Source organism: Vidua macroura, chromosome 14 (assembly GCF_024509145.1).
Source record: "Vidua macroura isolate BioBank_ID:100142 chromosome 14, ASM2450914v1, whole genome shotgun sequence".
Classification (NCBI taxonomy): domain Eukaryota; kingdom Metazoa; phylum Chordata; class Aves; order Passeriformes; family Viduidae; genus Vidua; species Vidua macroura.
Window position 1 is genome coordinate 16,220,603 of NC_071584.1, and position 17,280 is coordinate 16,237,882.

The 17,280-nt window shown below is 52.2% G+C and overlaps 1 protein-coding gene across 2 annotated transcripts; it reads left to right on the forward strand.

Annotated features, from left to right (window-relative positions):
* The first annotated feature begins 3,715 nt into the window (after positions 1 to 3,715).
* LOC128814321 (putative P2Y purinoceptor 10) lies at positions 3,716 to 9,179 on the forward strand. 2 transcript variants are annotated; one of them, XM_053990051.1, is made up of 2 exons: positions 3,716 to 3,936; positions 7,014 to 9,179. In XM_053990051.1, exon 2 carries the CDS (start codon positions 7,064 to 7,066, stop codon positions 8,177 to 8,179), a length of 1,116 nt encoding a protein of 371 aa, XP_053846026.1. In that variant the 5' UTR covers positions 3,716 to 3,936; positions 7,014 to 7,063; the 3' UTR covers positions 8,180 to 9,179. The 2 variants fall into 2 exon arrangements, with proteins under 2 accessions (XP_053846026.1, XP_053846027.1); XM_053990052.1 differs by lacking the exon at positions 3,716 to 3,936 and adding an exon at positions 5,429 to 5,491.
* The last annotated feature ends 8,101 nt before the right edge of the window (positions 9,180 to 17,280 follow it).

The following is a 17,280-nucleotide window of genomic DNA, read 5'->3' on the forward strand; positions in this document are numbered from 1 at the left end:
TACCTGGGAAACTCTGTGGGATCAGCTCCTCCTGGGATCAGGGTTCAAGCAAAGGAGCACAACTTTTATTATTCTTAAACAGATTTGTTGCTTGTTTTCACTCTGGATAGTGGTTATTTATTTAATTTTTGAATCTACCACACTTCTATTAGATTTAGAAGTATTTTGAGGATGGGAAGGTGCCCTAGGTAGTGGGAGATGGACAAGGCATGGGAATACCTGCTCCAGCTGCTGAGTGTCCAGGAGTGACAGTGGCTCTTCTGCCCATAACCTTTGCAAGGATTTGGTGTCTCCATCAGGGATAACATTCTCCATCTCCATGATGGCATCCCCAAGCACCTGAGCTCCCCACATGTTCCTGCCTCACTCACCCTCTGAACTCCCTTAGGCTCCCCAAAATGTTCCTTTTCCATACTGCAGCCCCAGCCTGTGAGGAAAAGTCACACATTCAACACTTTGAATCTTGTGGTGTGCAGGGGATCAGATATCTCTGACTGAAAGTCTCTTCTGGTGTGGGGGAAAGTGCCCTGGTTTTGGCTGGGTTAGAGCTAAACCACCTCTGTGGGGTTCAGCTGCCAGATGGGTTTAAACCAGCAGGGAAAGTCAGTCAGGATGGGCCAGCCTAGAGAGCAACAGCTCAGAGCAGAGATCAGGGAAAACTTGCACTTTTCTGAAAGTCCAAGACGATCCATTTGACCTCCACAAACCCATGCATGATATCCAAACCCTTTCGTTCAGGCCTCCAAATCCTCAGTGTGCATCTCAAGAGAAGACAACAGGCATTCCAGTGAGGAGGAGAGAATTCCAACTGCCTTCCCAGCTGGCTGGTGCTGGATCTGACCCAGGGCCTGGGCTGCAGGGGCTGCTTTGCCTCACACAATCAGAGGCACAATAAGCCTGGCTCAGGTTCCTGTAATTCACCCCATTTCCTGTGACCAAAAAACATGTTTATTATTTTGACAAGAGGAAATATAATTTCATGATGTTGCTCCTGGATTATCTCTTGTGCTGGTCCTGCTGCTCAGACTCACAAGTAGAAAAAGACTTTTCCCTCTTGGGCAGACACAAAAAAGCTGTGTTAACAGACATGCCACAGAAAGGCAGACTTGAACCAAACCAAGAGGTTTGGTACAGCTCCACATGGGTGTGAAAGATGGCTCTGAAGGGCTCCTGGGGTTGGAGCATCTGACCCTGAAGAGAACTGTTTGGGATGGAGATGTGGTGAGGTCTCCAAGCCAGCTGCACTGGCCCGTCCCCAAGGCACAGCCCTGGGCAAGCACATTTCTTTTCCTCTAGAACATAAGCCATTCACCTTTTTGCAAAAGCAAATGTGTTTCTCTGCAGTGCCACCCCATCCTAACCAGGAGCAGATGTCTGGTACCTCCCATCCTGCTTGAAAGGGCCCTCCCGTGCATGGGAACAAACATATATGGAAAAAACTCCTGAGGGATTGAAAGCCTTTCTGCAGCTTCAGGTTCTGAGCTGCAGAATCTTGCAGTACCTCTTGCTTCCCTTAAATGAAATTACCAGCTCGCTGCCCAGAGAAAAAACAAAATATGCTGGAAATGCAGGATAACAACCCCACAGTTCGAAAAACATGAAACCACTTCATTGCACTTAAAAGATTTTGGGGATGAATGGTGCATTTTAACCAAAATGCTGGGTTTGTGGATTGGACAAAGGCTTAGCCCAGAAAGTAAGGGAGGCATTGACAATTATTTGCTGTAAAATATATTAGAGCTCCTCAAAATGCTGTCCCTGCAGAGAACTCTGTGTGGCAGCAAGAGGGACAATGAGCTGGGGGCTCACCCAGCCCTGCTCAGCTCCCTGCACAAGGGTGAAGCTGCTTTGTGTGAACAAGCCTCCTCCTCCTCCCCCTGCTTTTCATACATCCTTCAGGTGCATCCTGTCAGATATTCTCAATGCTGAGCGCTTGAGAGATGCTGATCATCTGCATTTGGCCCCCTGCCCACAGGATACCAGGCTGCAGGAGAAGAGACATTTATCTGGAGGCCTTAGATAAAGTCTCACAGTTATTTTAAAAGTTATTTTAAAAGTTCCTTTGTGTCTTCTGCCTTTGAAAGCAGAACGTTGCCAAGTGTGAAAGGCACGTTAGCGTCGGGGGTGAACCAGAGAAACAGAAATGCTGAACAAAAACATGCTCAAGTTGAAAGAAGAATGGAGAAGTTGATCCATGTGTGTGGAAGGATGAGGCCTGAGGTTTTATCAATCCCTCAGCTTTTCGTGGCCAGGAGTGTTGTGATCTTCTGCAAAAGTTCTCCAAAAAGCCAAGGAGCAGAGGAAGGGCTCAGCTTGGTTACAAAGCCCTGGCTTGGCTCTGACATCCTCTGATCTCTCCCTCCCCAGCAGCACAGCTGGAAAGAAACACCTAAAAATAGGGCTCAGGGATGGCTGGATAGGCTGCTGCAGACACAGAAATAGGATGTCCCCAGCAGGATATCCTGATAAAACAGCCCCTTCACTTTGGGATTAACCTCTGCCCCTGGAGAGGGACGGGGCACTGTGCCAGCCTCCCTTCTGTGCTCTCTGAACACTCCACAAACACACGAGCGCTGCTCCTTCTTCCCAGGATCAGCACCAGCTGCTGGAAGAGATGCACAGGAAGAAAACCAGCTATGACAAAGAGCTCTTGCATCTCCCAAATCCTCTGAGATGAGAACCATGGGGATTTAGGGTGCCCTGAGAAGCTGGGGCTGCCCCATCCCTGGAATTGTTCAAGGCTGGACAGGGCTTGGAACAATTTGGGATAGTGGGAGGTGTCCCTGCCCATGGCAGGGGTGCTGGAATCAGAGAGTCTTTAAGGTCCCCAATCCAAATCACTGTCAGATTCTGTGATTTCTTGGCACAAGGAGACCTGGCAGCTGAGTGGGTGCACTCCTGACCCCAGCCCCTGAGCTGTTAACAAGTTTATAAGATCTTCCTCCTTTCATTTCTCTTCCATAGTTCTCTTCCAGTTAATTTTGTGAGGTCACAGAACCATTTACAAAACATAGGGTAAGAATATTTCTATGTTTATGTTACTTCCAGAAAGGCAAAGTAGCCAACAGCCAAATTATTTGTACAAGCCCTGGGCTGTGAGCTGTGACCCTGGATATCAGGTAAAACTGCTCAGCTGGAAAAGAGGCTGCCCAGAAGAAGTCACACCATGAAGTTGCACCACTTCTTCAGCCATGCAGAAAGGAAGTCATGCTCAGCAGGCAGAAAAACAGTGAAAAACTCTCTATATGTGCATATGTATAGGAAGGGAATTAAAGGAATTAAAGAAAAATATTGGGAATTATGCACGTTATGGGTTTTTTGAACAACAGTATTTTGGGGAAATCTCCACCTTAAACCATCACATGATGTCAGGAATAAAGTCCAAACCCTCCAGCTTTAGCGTGCAGCCTTGATAGTCTGAGGCTAACCAAGCTTCCAAGAAAATGAGGGAAAATTACTCCCTTCCAGTAACTTACACTGGCAGAGTGCTCGGTTTTCCTCCAGCGAGCACTTATTGGGAGGTTGCTTCTGTATTTTACAGCTCTTTCCAGGCAAAGTGACCGTGGAGAGGAGCAGGAGCAGCCGGAGGGAAGGGCACCGTCCCCTCCCACAGCCCCTGTGCCCAGCGGGGACAGAAATCCGTGGTCTCCATCCCAGGGCACCAAACGACGTCATCGCCTTCCCAGCGGCTTTAACGTCATTAACTGCACACGTTTGGTGTGGAGAAGAGAAAGAAAATACAGGATTTCCTGTTCTGCAGCCACCGGACCGGGCTGCAGATGCCGGCAGGATTCCAGCGCTATGAGAACATGTGGAAGTTAAGCGAGGAGGCGCTGGGACTGCTGAGAAAACCAGAGGGAAATAAAAGCAGGACGCTGGCTGCTCCTGCTCCCTAGCACGGCTATGACCCCCCCGGAGCATGGGAAGCACAGCAAGGTGAGTGGCATTTCTGCTCTTTTCTTCAGGAGACTGAAACTGGCGCATTTTTAGCAACTTTATCACTTCTTTGTAGTTCTTCAAGAGATGGTATCGGGCAGGAGCTGGTGCAACATCCTCAGCCGCTTCTGCTGTGCCCACAAATTTGTCTCCGAGGGTGGGTGAGGGGAGGCAGTGCCTGGGGCAGGCTGTGGTGTGGGGGAGGACATGGGGAGAGGCTGTTTTAGCCAAAAAAACTCAGTTTTGTCCTTACTGACAGAGGCTGCCATCAGCGACCAGCTCTATTTACGCATTTCCTATTAGCGCCTAGATTAAACAAACAAAATTGTTGCTTACAACCCCAGTGCCAGAAAACTCCACTACTTAAACCAAGACCTCATTTCAAGCCATAAGTGGATTTATTAATTTTTAATTTTTTTTTTCCCAAGCCTGCTTTTCCCTCCAGCATCCCAGTGCTGAAGGGAGGCAGCTCTGCCCCCATCCCCCAGCTCGGAGGGCTCTCCCCAGCCATGCCTGGAGTTCAGCTTTAGCCTGGGTTGTCCAAGCAGCCCATGGAAAAGATGAGGATGAGTTTGCCAGTGGATCGGGAGCAGCAAATGCAGGAACACCCCGGTGGTGTGGGGCTGGGTGGGGCCCGGGCTGATTCACAGGAGCCGGGCGGTTTCCAGCTCAGCCAGCCACATTCGCCTCCAGGAACGCTCCAAAAATCAGCCCCGGGTGCTCTAAGAGCTGCCTTGCCTCCTAATTAATTGCAGTTATTTGATGTTTAATGAATGGCGGGGCTGCATCCACAGTCAGTGCTCTGACTTCTCAGGCACTGGTATTGGGCTCCCTTGTGGAATTTCAGCTGATTAAAACTCAGCTTTGCCAAAAAAAACACTCCCTGCTCCTGCCTGTGTTTAAATCCATGTGTGGATGAAATGGGAAAATAATCAAAGAATGGCAGGAATATTTTATAGAAGATTTATAAAGGCACTGAACAAAACTCCAGACAGAGCCCACAGGAGCATCTCCATCCTGACACCACCAGCAAGGCAGGAGGAAGCTGGAGGGACATGGGGCAAAGGGAAAACTGGAAAACAATAAAAAATTTACAACTCCACCTTCCCAGGAATTGTTGTAGTGAACAAGCCTGGCCTGACCCCAGCCCAGGGTGGGGATCTCTGCTGCTTTCCTGCCAGTGCCCTCCAAAGCTGTGCTGGGTACCAGCAGTGCCAGCCAGCCCTCCCGCCAGGAGCAGGCACTCCTGTGCTCCCAGGGAGAGCCAAAAACATGGAGAAAACCAGCAGGGAGGCTCCCCATGGAAGAGGTGCAGGATTTGGGCTGAGTTGTGTGTCGGGGACACCGGGGGCTCTGCGACCCCTTCCATGAGCCCACACCAAGTGCCACCTCTGTCACTGGACAGCTGTGACAGGAGCTGGGAACAGCTGCATTCCCCACGCTCCATGGCAGTTTTCCCTCTCTATTTTCTGCAGGGATGTGAGGACAAGTCCTGCCACCCCTTTGCCTGGGTTAAACAGACAGAGTGCAAAGTCCCTGATGGATTTTTGGGCAGGTGAGGAGCACAGGGATCCTGCAGGGACCAAGGAGCTGTTTCCCAGTATTCCCTCAGCACAGATGTCCACTCTCCCCTGCCTTTCCCAACTCAGTGGAGCAACCACAAACCTCTGGCACAGTCGGCAACCGAGAGGTGCCCTCACTCAGCAGTCCCAGTTCCACTGGAAAAACAAGGAAAAACAAGAAGGCAGATTGGGAAAGGCTCAGTTTGGAAAGCAGGGTGGGAGCACTGACCCTGCTGACATCAGAGGTGAGGGTGGGGGGCAGCGAGCCAAGAGGCCAGGGCTGTATTTTAGATATTTATCTGTGCATAAAAATATAAAATATCTAAAATGATAATTTCCTGCTGATCCTGAAAATGTGGTAACCCCACCAAAGAGCTGCCCAGGTGAGGAGGCGCAGGATGGAGGAGACTTCATCCTGTACCTTGAAGCATTGGGATGGATTTGCTCCTGGAAATCCATCCCTGGGACAAACACCAGGCTCTGGGAAACAGCACTGTGGCTGCTTCTTAATTAATTACTGCTGATGAGGGGCTGGGTGACAGTGACAGGAGGTGCTGAGGGCTCTGCCAGCCCCAGCCCCAGCTCCAGGCAGGGAAGGGCAGGGCAGGCTGCCCACCTCTCACAGGCTCCATTTCTAAATCCTCTCTTCCCAAAAGAACATTTCCTATGGGATCTGCTCATGAATGTCAAAATCCATCATCTCTCCAGAGAGCAGCAGGAGCACCTGAACTCCCCATGACTCCCTAATAAATCCCCTCAGCACTGGGTGAGCTGGGATGGGTAAATGGAGGAGAAGAATATCTACTTGAACTAGAAAGGAGTTGTATTTATCTCCCTGCATGTCCTGAGCAGTTGCTGAAGGATAATTCCTGCTGCTGAGGGATAATTCCTGCTGCTCCAGCACGATGCCTGCACAATGTGCCGGAGTGGCGGAATTGAGTTAGCAGGACCAGCAGAGCAACTGGCGTGTGTTCGGCCAGTTATTAACTTATAAATCCAGCCTTAACTCTGGAGCCAGAGCTGATGGATCTGTCTGCAGCTCTCCCCTGGCCTCAGCTGCCTGGGGATGTTAATTATTGACTTTGCTGCCGATTCACATCAGATCCCTGCATGGATCTACAAAGACAGTGCCTAAATCCATTTCAAATCCCTATTTATTTACAGTCCAGCTGAAGCTGCTTGTAGATGTGGAGCACCAATTTGACAGAGTGCGATGGGAAACTTGATAAAATAAAAGTGGTTCTGGAAAACCCAGGGAGCTGCAGAAGCTCTCTGGCAATCAAGAGATGGATGTTTCAGAGCTCAGGGTATTTGCTGTAATTGGGGCATCTCACGAGATCCCGCAGAGCGCCTCTGCAGGGAGAGGGTGGAGGATGCCTGGAATCACTCCCTGGGAGTGGGGCCACGCTTTCCCCCACACACACTGACTTGCACACACAACTGACTCTTCTGTCCTAAAGCACACTTACTCCATGGAGAGATTTTGGCTTTACAGCATCTTTTTACCCACTCCAGAACCCCTCCCCCTGCCGTGACCGCCCCATGAGTGAGGAGACCCGGCCAGGATGGAGAGCAACGTGTCCTCCGGGAACTGTTCTGACCCTCAGATGTCCTTCCAGTCCACCCTCTACGCCACCACCTACACCCTCATCTTCATCCCGGGGCTCCTGGCCAACAGCGCTGCCCTGTGGGTCCTGTGCCGGTTCCTCAGCAGGAAGAGCAAAGCCGTCATCTTCATGATCAACCTGGCCGTGGCCGACCTGGCCCACGTCCTCTCACTGCCCCTGCGCACCTACTACTACATCAACCACACCTGGCCCTTCGGGAGCTTCCTGTGCCAGGTGTGCTTCTACCTGAAGTATCTCAACATGTACGCCAGCATCTGCTTCCTCAGCTGCATCAGCATCCAGCGGTACCTGTTCCTGCTGCACCCCTTCCGAGCCAAGGGCTGGAAGCGCCGCTACGACGTGGCCATCAGCGCCCTGGTCTGGCTCTTGGTGGGGGCTGCCTGCCTGCCCCTCATCATCGTCAGGAGCCCAGCCCTGTCCAACTCCATCAACAGCTGCTTCTCGGACCTGGGCGTGAAGCAGCTCAGCCCGGGGGCCGCCATCGCGCTGGTGACGGTGGCGGAGCTGTTCGGCTTCGTCATCCCCTTCGGCACCATCGCCTGGTGCACGTGGAGGATGTGGCATTCCCTGCGGGAGGGCCCCACGGCGCTGCAGGACGCCGGCGAGAAGCGGAAGGCCCTGAGGATGGTCCTCATGTGCGCCGCCGTCTTCTTCATCTGCTTCACCCCCTACCACATCAACTTCCCCTTCTTCATGATGGTGATCGAGAACGTCATCCGGGACTGCGCCGTGCACCGGAGCACGCTGCGCTTCCACCCCATCTCCCTGTGCCTGGCCAGCCTCAACTGCTGCCTGGACCCCGTCCTCTACTACTTCATGACCTCCGAGTTCCAGGCGCAGCTGCTGCGCCACGGCTGCGTGGCCCTGAGAACGCGGCTCCCGCCCCGCCGCAGCAGCGCCTCCGGCACCGACACCGCCCACGACATCCGCGTCAGGAAGAGGAATCTCCCTCGCCTCAAGTTCTGGTCTCTTCCCAAGTTCTTTGGCCAAATAAACAGCATGGACATCCCCACTGTGCCACCTGACGAGCTGCTGCTGGAGTCCATCTCGTGAGAGCCCTGTCCGTGCAAGGGCTTCTCCGAGCTGCAGCGAGGATTGCTCTGCTCTCCAAATCCGTCTGGAATTGTCCCTGCGTGCCGCAGATGCCAGGACCTGATCCACGAGCACATTGTGATGCCAAAAGATTTGCTGGTTGTGCTGTTGCTGCTGGGGACTGTTGTCTTCCATCCCCTCAAAAGCCATTGTTGATGCCAAAGTTTCCCCTGTGCCGAACTGCAGTGGGTTCAGGTGCCTCATTTCAGGTGTTTCTGTGCTTCTGTATATTTGCCATTTTTGGGAACCCTTCTGAACCCCGAGCTGTGAGTGAGAGGCTCAGCCTTGGCAGAGCTCTGGGGATTTCAGCCCTGATCCTGGGTACCTACAGCCACCATCACCTGGAGCATCCACCATGCTCACACAGGGCTCCAGATCAGGACAGTTCATTATGTCCACGTAAACCAAAACTCTTCCACTACAAAAATCCATCACCTGGGTCCAATGCAGCCTAATCTGGACTGCAAGACTATAACCAGGGTATTAACCTATATCACAGCAGTGTTATAAGGGAGGGCTCAAACAAACTGGGCTCAGCTCACGCTGCTGGAAAAGGCACTGAGAGCTGAGCAGAAGGATCCACCTGGCTCCTGGGAGCTGCAGGTGCTTGGCTGATTATGGGGGATCAATATTTGGAAGACAAATTACAATAGATATGCCACAAGCAAGAGGGAGATGTGACACCTCCCAGGATGGTGTTAATTCACAGAGCTCTGGTGTGAGCTGCAGAAACAGAGACTTGTCATTGGTGTCTCTTGTGTTGTTCTTGGGAGTCTTGTGTTATTTGTTGTGTTGCTGACGTGTGTGGTTGCACATGAAGATGTTATCCAAACTTTCAGTTTTGCTTTGAACACCAAAAATCATCCCAGCCTTCACTGGGTACTGAGAAAATTTACAAAACTGACTCCAGAACGCCCTGAAAGCTTCAAACTCTGAGGAAATAAAATGATCCCAATGTGTATTTGAGCTTCAGGAGTATTATTTTAAGTGCTTGGAAATAATCTCATTATGCTCCACATCTGCTCTCAGAGCAGTGACATAATCTGGGGGGGACACCCAAGTCTGGGGCTCAGAGAAGCCTTGAAGAGTCACCAGTGCAGGGGTTCTGAGGTCTCCTCCTCCCAAGAAACCCTCAGGGAATTTTTTAAGTAAACGTAGGCAGAGAGGGATTGATAGAAAACAGCTTTTCCCATGATTGGATGCACATTTCCACCCCATGCAGCATGTCTGGGAAGCACGGAATGGGTGCTGAGGCTGGATGGGGGAGACCAGATGGGAGATCCAGACAAACTGGAGGAATTTGCTTTGGTACTTAAAGTGTGCCAGAAACAGGCAGACAACTCCGGGAGCAGGCAGAAAAGCTGCTGCCCTGGGGCTCATTCTGTCCCAAATCTCCTCCTCCTCTCACAAAAAATATAAATAACAAAAGGGCATGTTTTCCTTGTTTGCTTGCGGGGGGGGAAGCTTTCAGGGCTAGAAAAATGCTGTTTCAGATGGCCCAAACCCAACAGAGCCGAGGCAAAACAGGAAAACCAAGAAAACCTCACCGATGCCGGGACTGGCTCAGGGCAGCTCCCACAGACAGGACAAGCCACACCAGCAGGATCTTCACCAGGACTGTGGCTTTTCCCAGGTGTTTTGGGAACGGCACAACCCCGAGGAGCTGGGCTGGACATCCAGGTGGCCCTGAATGACCACAGACAGGTCATTTATAAGCCCCCCCCCCCCCACCCCCCGCCCTGAGCAACAGCAAATCCTGGATTGTGGCTCCAACTTTACTGGCAGCACCAGGTCCAGGTTTCCCAGGAGCTCCAGTTCCCCCTGGGACTTTGCCAGTTTGTTTTCAGATTGCTTTTCTGACATTTCTGCAACACAGCTTGCCCCTTCCAAATAGAGAACAGGAAAGGGCAAACCCAAAACTCTCCCCAGTGTCACACGGAGACTCAACAGCAAACCCTCCCTCAGGCTGTGCCTGCCTCAGGCACGGCAAGTACAGACAAATCCCTTGCAGGGTGGGACACCCTGGGTAGCAGGGATTTTGCTGGGTTCTCTGTAAATCAATCCCTGAAGGAACATCCTTTTCCAGTACAAACTGGTGCTTCCTGCTCTTCCAATGCCTGCCAGGCTCCTGCTTTATCAGTTGTAGGATCATCGTGGAATGGTTTGGGTTGGGAGGGACCTTAAAGCTCATCCCACCCCGAGCTTCCACGAGCCCAGGTTGCTCCCAGTCCCATCCAGCCTGGCCTTGGACACTTTCAGGGATCCAAGGGCAGTCACAGCTGCTCTGAGCAACCTGTGCCAGGGCCTGCCCACCCTCACAGGGAAGAATTTTTCCCCAAGATCCCATCTAAACTTACACTTACACATCCCTAAAATTATGCAGTACTTGGGAGTATCCAAGCTGTCCCTTGCACGGCACTTTTTAGGGCCCCAAAGGGAGGGAGGGGAGCTGCTTTTCTCCTTGCTAAAAATACCTTTATCCTCCCTCCATGACCACACGCTCCCTGTCCAGCCCCAAAGTGCCTTTGCCTCTGGAAAACCACTCAGCCTCTGTGGAGCCCTCACAATCGAGCCTCTCCTGACTTTTGGCACCACTGCTGGCCAGGGGCAGCTTCTCCACCCACCCACCTCGTGCTGGAGAGGGGAAGTGCTGTCCCTGGCAAGGGAACAAACACCAACAGCTCCAACCCTGAGCACAGCTCCAACACACTCAAAGAGAATTTTGCTGCTTCAAACCCAGGCGAGCCAGGGAGTGCTTCTCCAAGCCAGGGAGCTGTTTTACAGACAGCCATGATTTCATCAGACCCCAATCCAATTTTTTGATCCATGTGCTCAGCCAGCAACACCCTGCAGAGCCCAAGTTTGGGGTGTGGTGGGACAGCACCGTGTGACAGCCCCAGGTGTGTCCATCACCCCTCCCATGCTCTGGGGTCCTGTTCAGGGCACGGGGGAGAGGATTTGGGAATTCTGTGCGGATGCCATGGCAGCGTTCAGCACTGGGAGGGCGCTCAGCATTCCAAGGAGCAGCCAAAGCCTCATCCCTGCACAGCCAGCACATCCTTCCCAGCAGACGCTGCCACGCCATCGCCCAGCCCTGCTCTTTTTGCAGGGAATTTTGGATTTTTAAAGAGAATTCCCTGCTGCAGGCACACAGGGCAGGGAAATCCAGCAGTTTTAGCCCTCAACCTGGTGTCAGCAGCACGGCTGCATCCCTGGCTCCACGTGAGCCCTGCCGATGTCGGGAGCTGCATCCATGGACCTGCGCCTGCTCCCCCTTTCCAGACACGCTCCTTTCCCCTGGGACAGCCCCAGCCATGTGGAGAGCAGGCAGACAACTTCTTCCCAGGAATTATTTCTATTAAAGACAGGCAGTGCAGATCAGAAGGACCTCAGCTGGTTCTCTCTGAGGAGCTCCTACAAGGTCATGAAGCACAAGCCTACATAAACAGAGAACTTTCAATTCTTGTAAGATACAAATGTAAGTAAAGAAAAAAAATATATATAATCAATACAAGAGAAAAATACAATTTAAAATTTTTATTTTTTGCTGTAAAATGATTGCTTTGTGATTGGATGCCCAGCTCCAAGACCAAGGACCAAGCTCCAAGATTTTTGTTGGCCTCAACTGCAGCAGGATTGGAAGGTCAAGCCAGAGTTTTCCCTGGGGACAGCAGAACTCAGAGACTGGCACTTGCCTGCTGGTCAAGGCACCCTCAATTCCCACCCCAGGAACGCTCCTGGTGTGATGGGAAATGGGATGGATGCCAGTGGCAATGCACACAGAGCGTGGCACCAGCAAAACAGGATTTGGGGGTGCCCTGCAAGGTGGTTTTGAAACAAAACCCCCCTCAGTACCCTACACCCACTCCCTGCCCCGAGCTCAGGCTCTGCCTTCCCCTAACCAGGCTGACTGCTGTGGAAATGGCAGTGAAGCAGAGAATCCACCACGTGCTGCAGTGGGAAAAGCAAAGGAGCCCATCCCAAGCCCAGGTGCTGCTCAGCCACAAGGGATCAGTGATTCCTGGGACTGGCCTCAATTTTCTTGTCTAATAAAGTCACCTCCAAACCATCCCCCTCAATCCTCGTGGGAGGCAGGGAGTGCCAAGGTCCCACAGGGGAATGCTGGTGGAGTGGGGGCAGAGCCTGGGGACCCTGGGTGTCACATCACACAGTTTTGGGGAGAGGGAGAGGAAATAAAGGAGAGCATGGCAGAGATAGCTGGTGGGAGGTGCTGGGAAGGTTTCACATCTCAGATCCTGCTGAAATTAGGGAAACACCCCAGGACTGACATGAGCTGAGGCAGCATTCTCCTCTGAGGGCTCAGTGAGACCCCAGCACCACGGAACCCCCCTTCAGCACTAAACCCCACCCCCCACTGCTGCCAGCCCAAAAACATCAGTCCAAAACCCAGCCCTGCACCACAGGCACAACTCTGCAGAGAAGATCCCACAGCGCTGAAAGCTCTGGCTCCCACGTTAATTAAAGCCCATCGAGTCATCAGCAGCTTCAGAATAAAGCTGGAAGCTTTAACCAGCGGGAGCATCAGCTGCTGGAACAGACACACAGCTGCAGTTTTGGGAGATGTGGTCCACAGAGCCTTAGAGAGGGGCTGGGCCATCACAGGGTGACAAGCCCTGTGCCCTGCGATGCTGTAAGAGCCATTAATCTGTAAACCGCCATAAAAAGGAGTGTAGAGAGCTACAAACCCTAAGCTGGAATTGTGATATGAGTAAATCAACCATGCTTGAAAGGAGCAGGTGTAATATAATGTATATATATATAATGTATGCTGTTCTCCTGGGGAGATGTGAAAGAAAAATGAATAAATGCAAATCAAAAAGTCGCAAATCTCTGCAGAACTCTGGAAATTATTAGCAAAGTCACTTTTTTCAAATTAACCAACTGAATCATTGCTCCCTTAACAAGAATTCTTCTTGATGTTCCTCGGGCTGAGTCCTCCTCTGGATCAGCAGGGAAGTGCTGCTTTTCAAACTGGAAGCGCAGCCAGCTCTGCCCTCTGCCGATGGCCGGGGACCGCGATGGCCCGGGAATGTGGCCGTAGGTGACACCACTTCGTGGCACGTTTGGAAAAGAAGAGCCCTTGGCTCTCACCCTGTTTGCTCCATGAGAGCTGCGGGAATCCCCCGAGTGAAATAATGACCGCGGAGGACTCGCTGCCTTTGGGGAGCCCAAATCTGCCCACGATCAGCTTCGGGGGGACCCTAAAGCCTCCCAAATCCCTGGGAGCAGGGACTGCAGCACAGGGGTGCAAACACCCCGGTGAGAGGGAAGGAGCCTTTCCCAGAAAGCTGGGGAAGGAAAATAATGGATAAATCCTCGCATTCGGGCTCCTAACCCCCCACCCCTGGCAGCACGCACAGCTGCTGGGGTGACACCAACCTCGCAGCGACAGCTCCCAGAACACCCCGAGAGCATCGGCACCCTTCCAAACATCTGTGCAAAGCAGCGAAGGAGAAGGAGAGCGGGTGATTCCAGGCAGGGCCCAGGGCAGGGACACCCCAAAGCGGCGCCGCGGGGCCCCGCCGTGCCCGTGCCGCTCCCCAGGGCGCAGCCGCTCCCCGGCACTTGCGCTTTTGCTTTGCACGGCGAGGGAGGGACCCGCCGTGGGGACCTCTGCAGCCCCGCGGGGACACGCCGGGACAGCCTCCGGGACAGCAAAGGTAGGGCTGGAATTCCTCTGTCCCGGTTACCTGCGGGTGAGGCTGGGGGGTTCAACTGGGCTTTTTTTTTTTTGGTTGTTGTGCCCTAGATTTGGTGAGGCTCTGCCGGGAGTGCTGAGAGGGGATGGGACACTGCAGGGACAGCCAGGGGGGTCCTGCCTTCACCGCAGACCTGGTGTAACTCCCAGAGTAAATAGGTAGAAGGGAGGAGATAGAGAGTAAGCCCAGCTATATTAATTAACTGAAGAGATAATACTTCATTTATTGAAGAGCTCCTGTGTGTGTTCTGAGCATCCGAGCGAGAGCAGGGGGACGGCTGAAGCTAAAACACCCAGCCTTGATGTTTCAAGCTGTGTTTTCTGCTATCATTGAGCGAGCAGCTGAGTTTAAGGATTAACCCCAACTCCAGCGATTCTCAGCCTCTGCAAAGCCAGCACCACCTGGGATGGGACTAGTCTGAAAGGGGCCTTTGAGGCCACGCAGCCCCATTCCCCCTGCACAGGGATAACTGGCCCAGTTCCCACTGCTCCACACTTCCCTTGGGTTTGTCCCTCTCCGTTTGTCCCATGAGTTTTCCCAAGTGCTCTGTTCCTCACAAGTGGTACCACACTGATGTTCCATGGGCCAATTTCCATTTCACTGCTAGAACCAGGAGGAAGAGGACAGGGTTGTCACAGCACGGGGGCATGGCTGTGCATCCCCGGGGACCATGTGCTGATGGTCTGGGGGGATAACTTACAACTTTGGTGCCAGAAGCATCTCTCAGGGACATCAGGGTGTGCCAGGAAGGGAGAAGGAGGGTGGGGGATTAGGCTGACACACAGCACTGCCGCTCCGGGTTACATTCCCTTCTTAACCAGGATAAATATTAACAAAGGAGGACAAGAGCTTTTGCAAAGGATTAAAAGGCAAAAGCAGAGTATTTCATATGGCATTAAACCAGAGCATTTATTTTTTTCCCTCCATATTCTTGGAATTTAGTTAGCACAGCAAGAGGCAACATCGTTCTGATGGAGAAACAGAAAAATCCCAAATATCTACCAGGAAACTACTTCAAGGCAGAGAAGGCTCTTCTTCTGTCATTTGTTAAAAAAAACCAAAAAAACAAAAAAACAAAAAAATCAACCCCATACAACATTCCATTTTAGCATTTCCATTCTCAGTTCATACCTTGTAAATTCTACTTCCTGCCAAAGCAGGCCAGCAGCATTTCAGGTGAGCCAGAGAACAAAGCGGGCACCGGGAGAAGCCCAGGCCACCCCTGGGCCAGCTCTCCCCTGCCCACAGGGCCCCTTTGGAGGCACCCAGCCACCCTCACCCTGCCTTCACTCTCACAGGAAACTGAATTTCTATTTGATGTTTCCCCTGTGCATGTTCTGCTTTTATTTTAGGTTGTGGAGGAGAAGAAGGAAAAACACAAGAGAGGTGCCAGGCACAGCCCAGCCCAGCTCCCCCAGGAGGGTAAGTGAGCAGGGGACACCAGGGTGCTGCTGCTGTGCCCCTGTCACCCCCACCACAGGTTTTCTGTGTTCTTAAAACACATCCTCACCCTGAACAGGAGGGGACTGAGCACCCCCAGCTCACCTGGGCCAGCAGCAAGGGCAGGGCTTGGTGACGGATCCATCCAGGCTCATCCATCACCTGGCTCTGGGCAGGAGCGGGAGGAATTGGCAGATCCCAGCTCTGAGAGGGCTCCGGGCACGAGGAGGCAGCAGCAGGGACAGCACCCACAAACTGAGCCCAGCCAGGAGCTGCTCCCAAAGCCAGCACCCACAAACTGAGCCCAGCCAGGAGCTGCTCCCAAAGCCTCTCCCCCACCCAGCTGGGTTTGGGAGCTGCTGTGGGTTAAACCCCCAGGATTTGCTGACAAGGATTGGACACCCCTAAGCAGCCTCAGGTGAGGAGCCTGAGCACTGCTGAGGGTGCTGAGCTCTGCTGAGGCTGTGGGAGCAGCCCCTTACCCTGCTCACAGCTGGGCTCTGCCCCACAGCCCCAGCTCCTGCAGGGGTTCTCATGGAGCAGACGGATACCCAGCTGTGCTCCAGCATATGGAAAATGCTTTACCCAGGATGTTCCCAGCTCTAACAAGCTGATTTTAGGCTGCCTGCAACTCTTACCTGCTGCTCTGACTCATTAGGCACAAATCTTCATCCAGTGCCCCAACGTGGCTGATTTGGGGGGCACCCATGGAAAAATCAGGGGGAAAAGCTGTTCAGGGGGAGAAGGAGGCTGTGCCTGTGGAGAGTCTCTCACCCACCCCCTCGCAGTGAGGGGGAAGCAAGCACAGAACATGCAAACCCAAATTTCCTCTTTCTGGAGATTTTTTTAGCATCCTGCTGTTTTTTTACACAGCACACAGGGCTGAACTCTGTGATGTTGCTGCTTGGGATTTCCAAAGTGCCATTTCTCACACTGCTGAGTTTTTACTCCCCTCCCTCTCCAGGCCTGAGGGTGCCTCTGGGTGCCCTGGCTGAGCCCCCTCTCTGCTCCCCACCTTCAGCTGTACCTCGGGGACCCCTCGTGCCACAGGGACAGGCAGAAAGTCCTGCAAGTGCCTCCCTGGAGCCAGGCTGGAGGGGGCAGGGAATGGAGGTGCAGGAAAGTTGCTGTGTGATGGGGATGGGGAAGGGCAGGAGCTGAGGAGGAGCAGGAAAAATAAGATGTGCACGTGTGGAAGGGCTGGGAATGACTTTGTCCTTCCCTCTGTGTGTCCCATGGCTCAGAGATGGAGTTAAGGTGGGTTTTCCTGCCTGGGAATGCTGCCAGAGGAAAAGGATTGAGTCTTTCTCAGAGGGTGACAGGAGCCTCTGCCAAGAGGAGAAGAGAGGCAAGCTAGTTTAAATCGATAAGAAAAATTGTTAAAATACAAATACTATTAATTGTCACTTCTGAACTGTAACAGGATCATTTCACGAGCCATTTTACTCCACTGCTTGAGTTAGATACTCCCTCTTTAAAAGGAAGGAAGGAAGACATCTCAGTCTCCTTGGTGAGAGAAAATGCAAAAATAGACATGTTTCCTTTTATGGCAGATTTTCTGCTTCCACCCAAAACTACTTCAAAGTTTCGGTACCATCACCCCAGCAAGTCTTGACCATCATTAAATAAGTGTTCACATTTTTTACCTAAGCATTGGACAAAAACCAGCAGGGACTGCAGCAGATGTCATTTTCCCTTTAAAATTAAAATGTAAAAAATTAAAAACATTAAAACATTTTAAATTAAGTAAATGTGCCTTTAGCATCTGGGTTGGTACCTACAAACTTCTCCCACTTAGACCTGCAGGATAATTCTTCATGTGGAAGCCAAAGCAAACCTGAGACGGTTTAGGCAGAGATCTGAATTTCCTCTAGATTTATCAGATCTGGCTGAGGTTTTTTG

Coding starts and splice junctions, on each gene's coding strand:
- LOC128814321 (XM_053990051.1), top strand. CDS start 7,064: ATGGAGAGCAACGTGTCCTCCGGGAACTGTTCTGACCCTCAGATGTCC.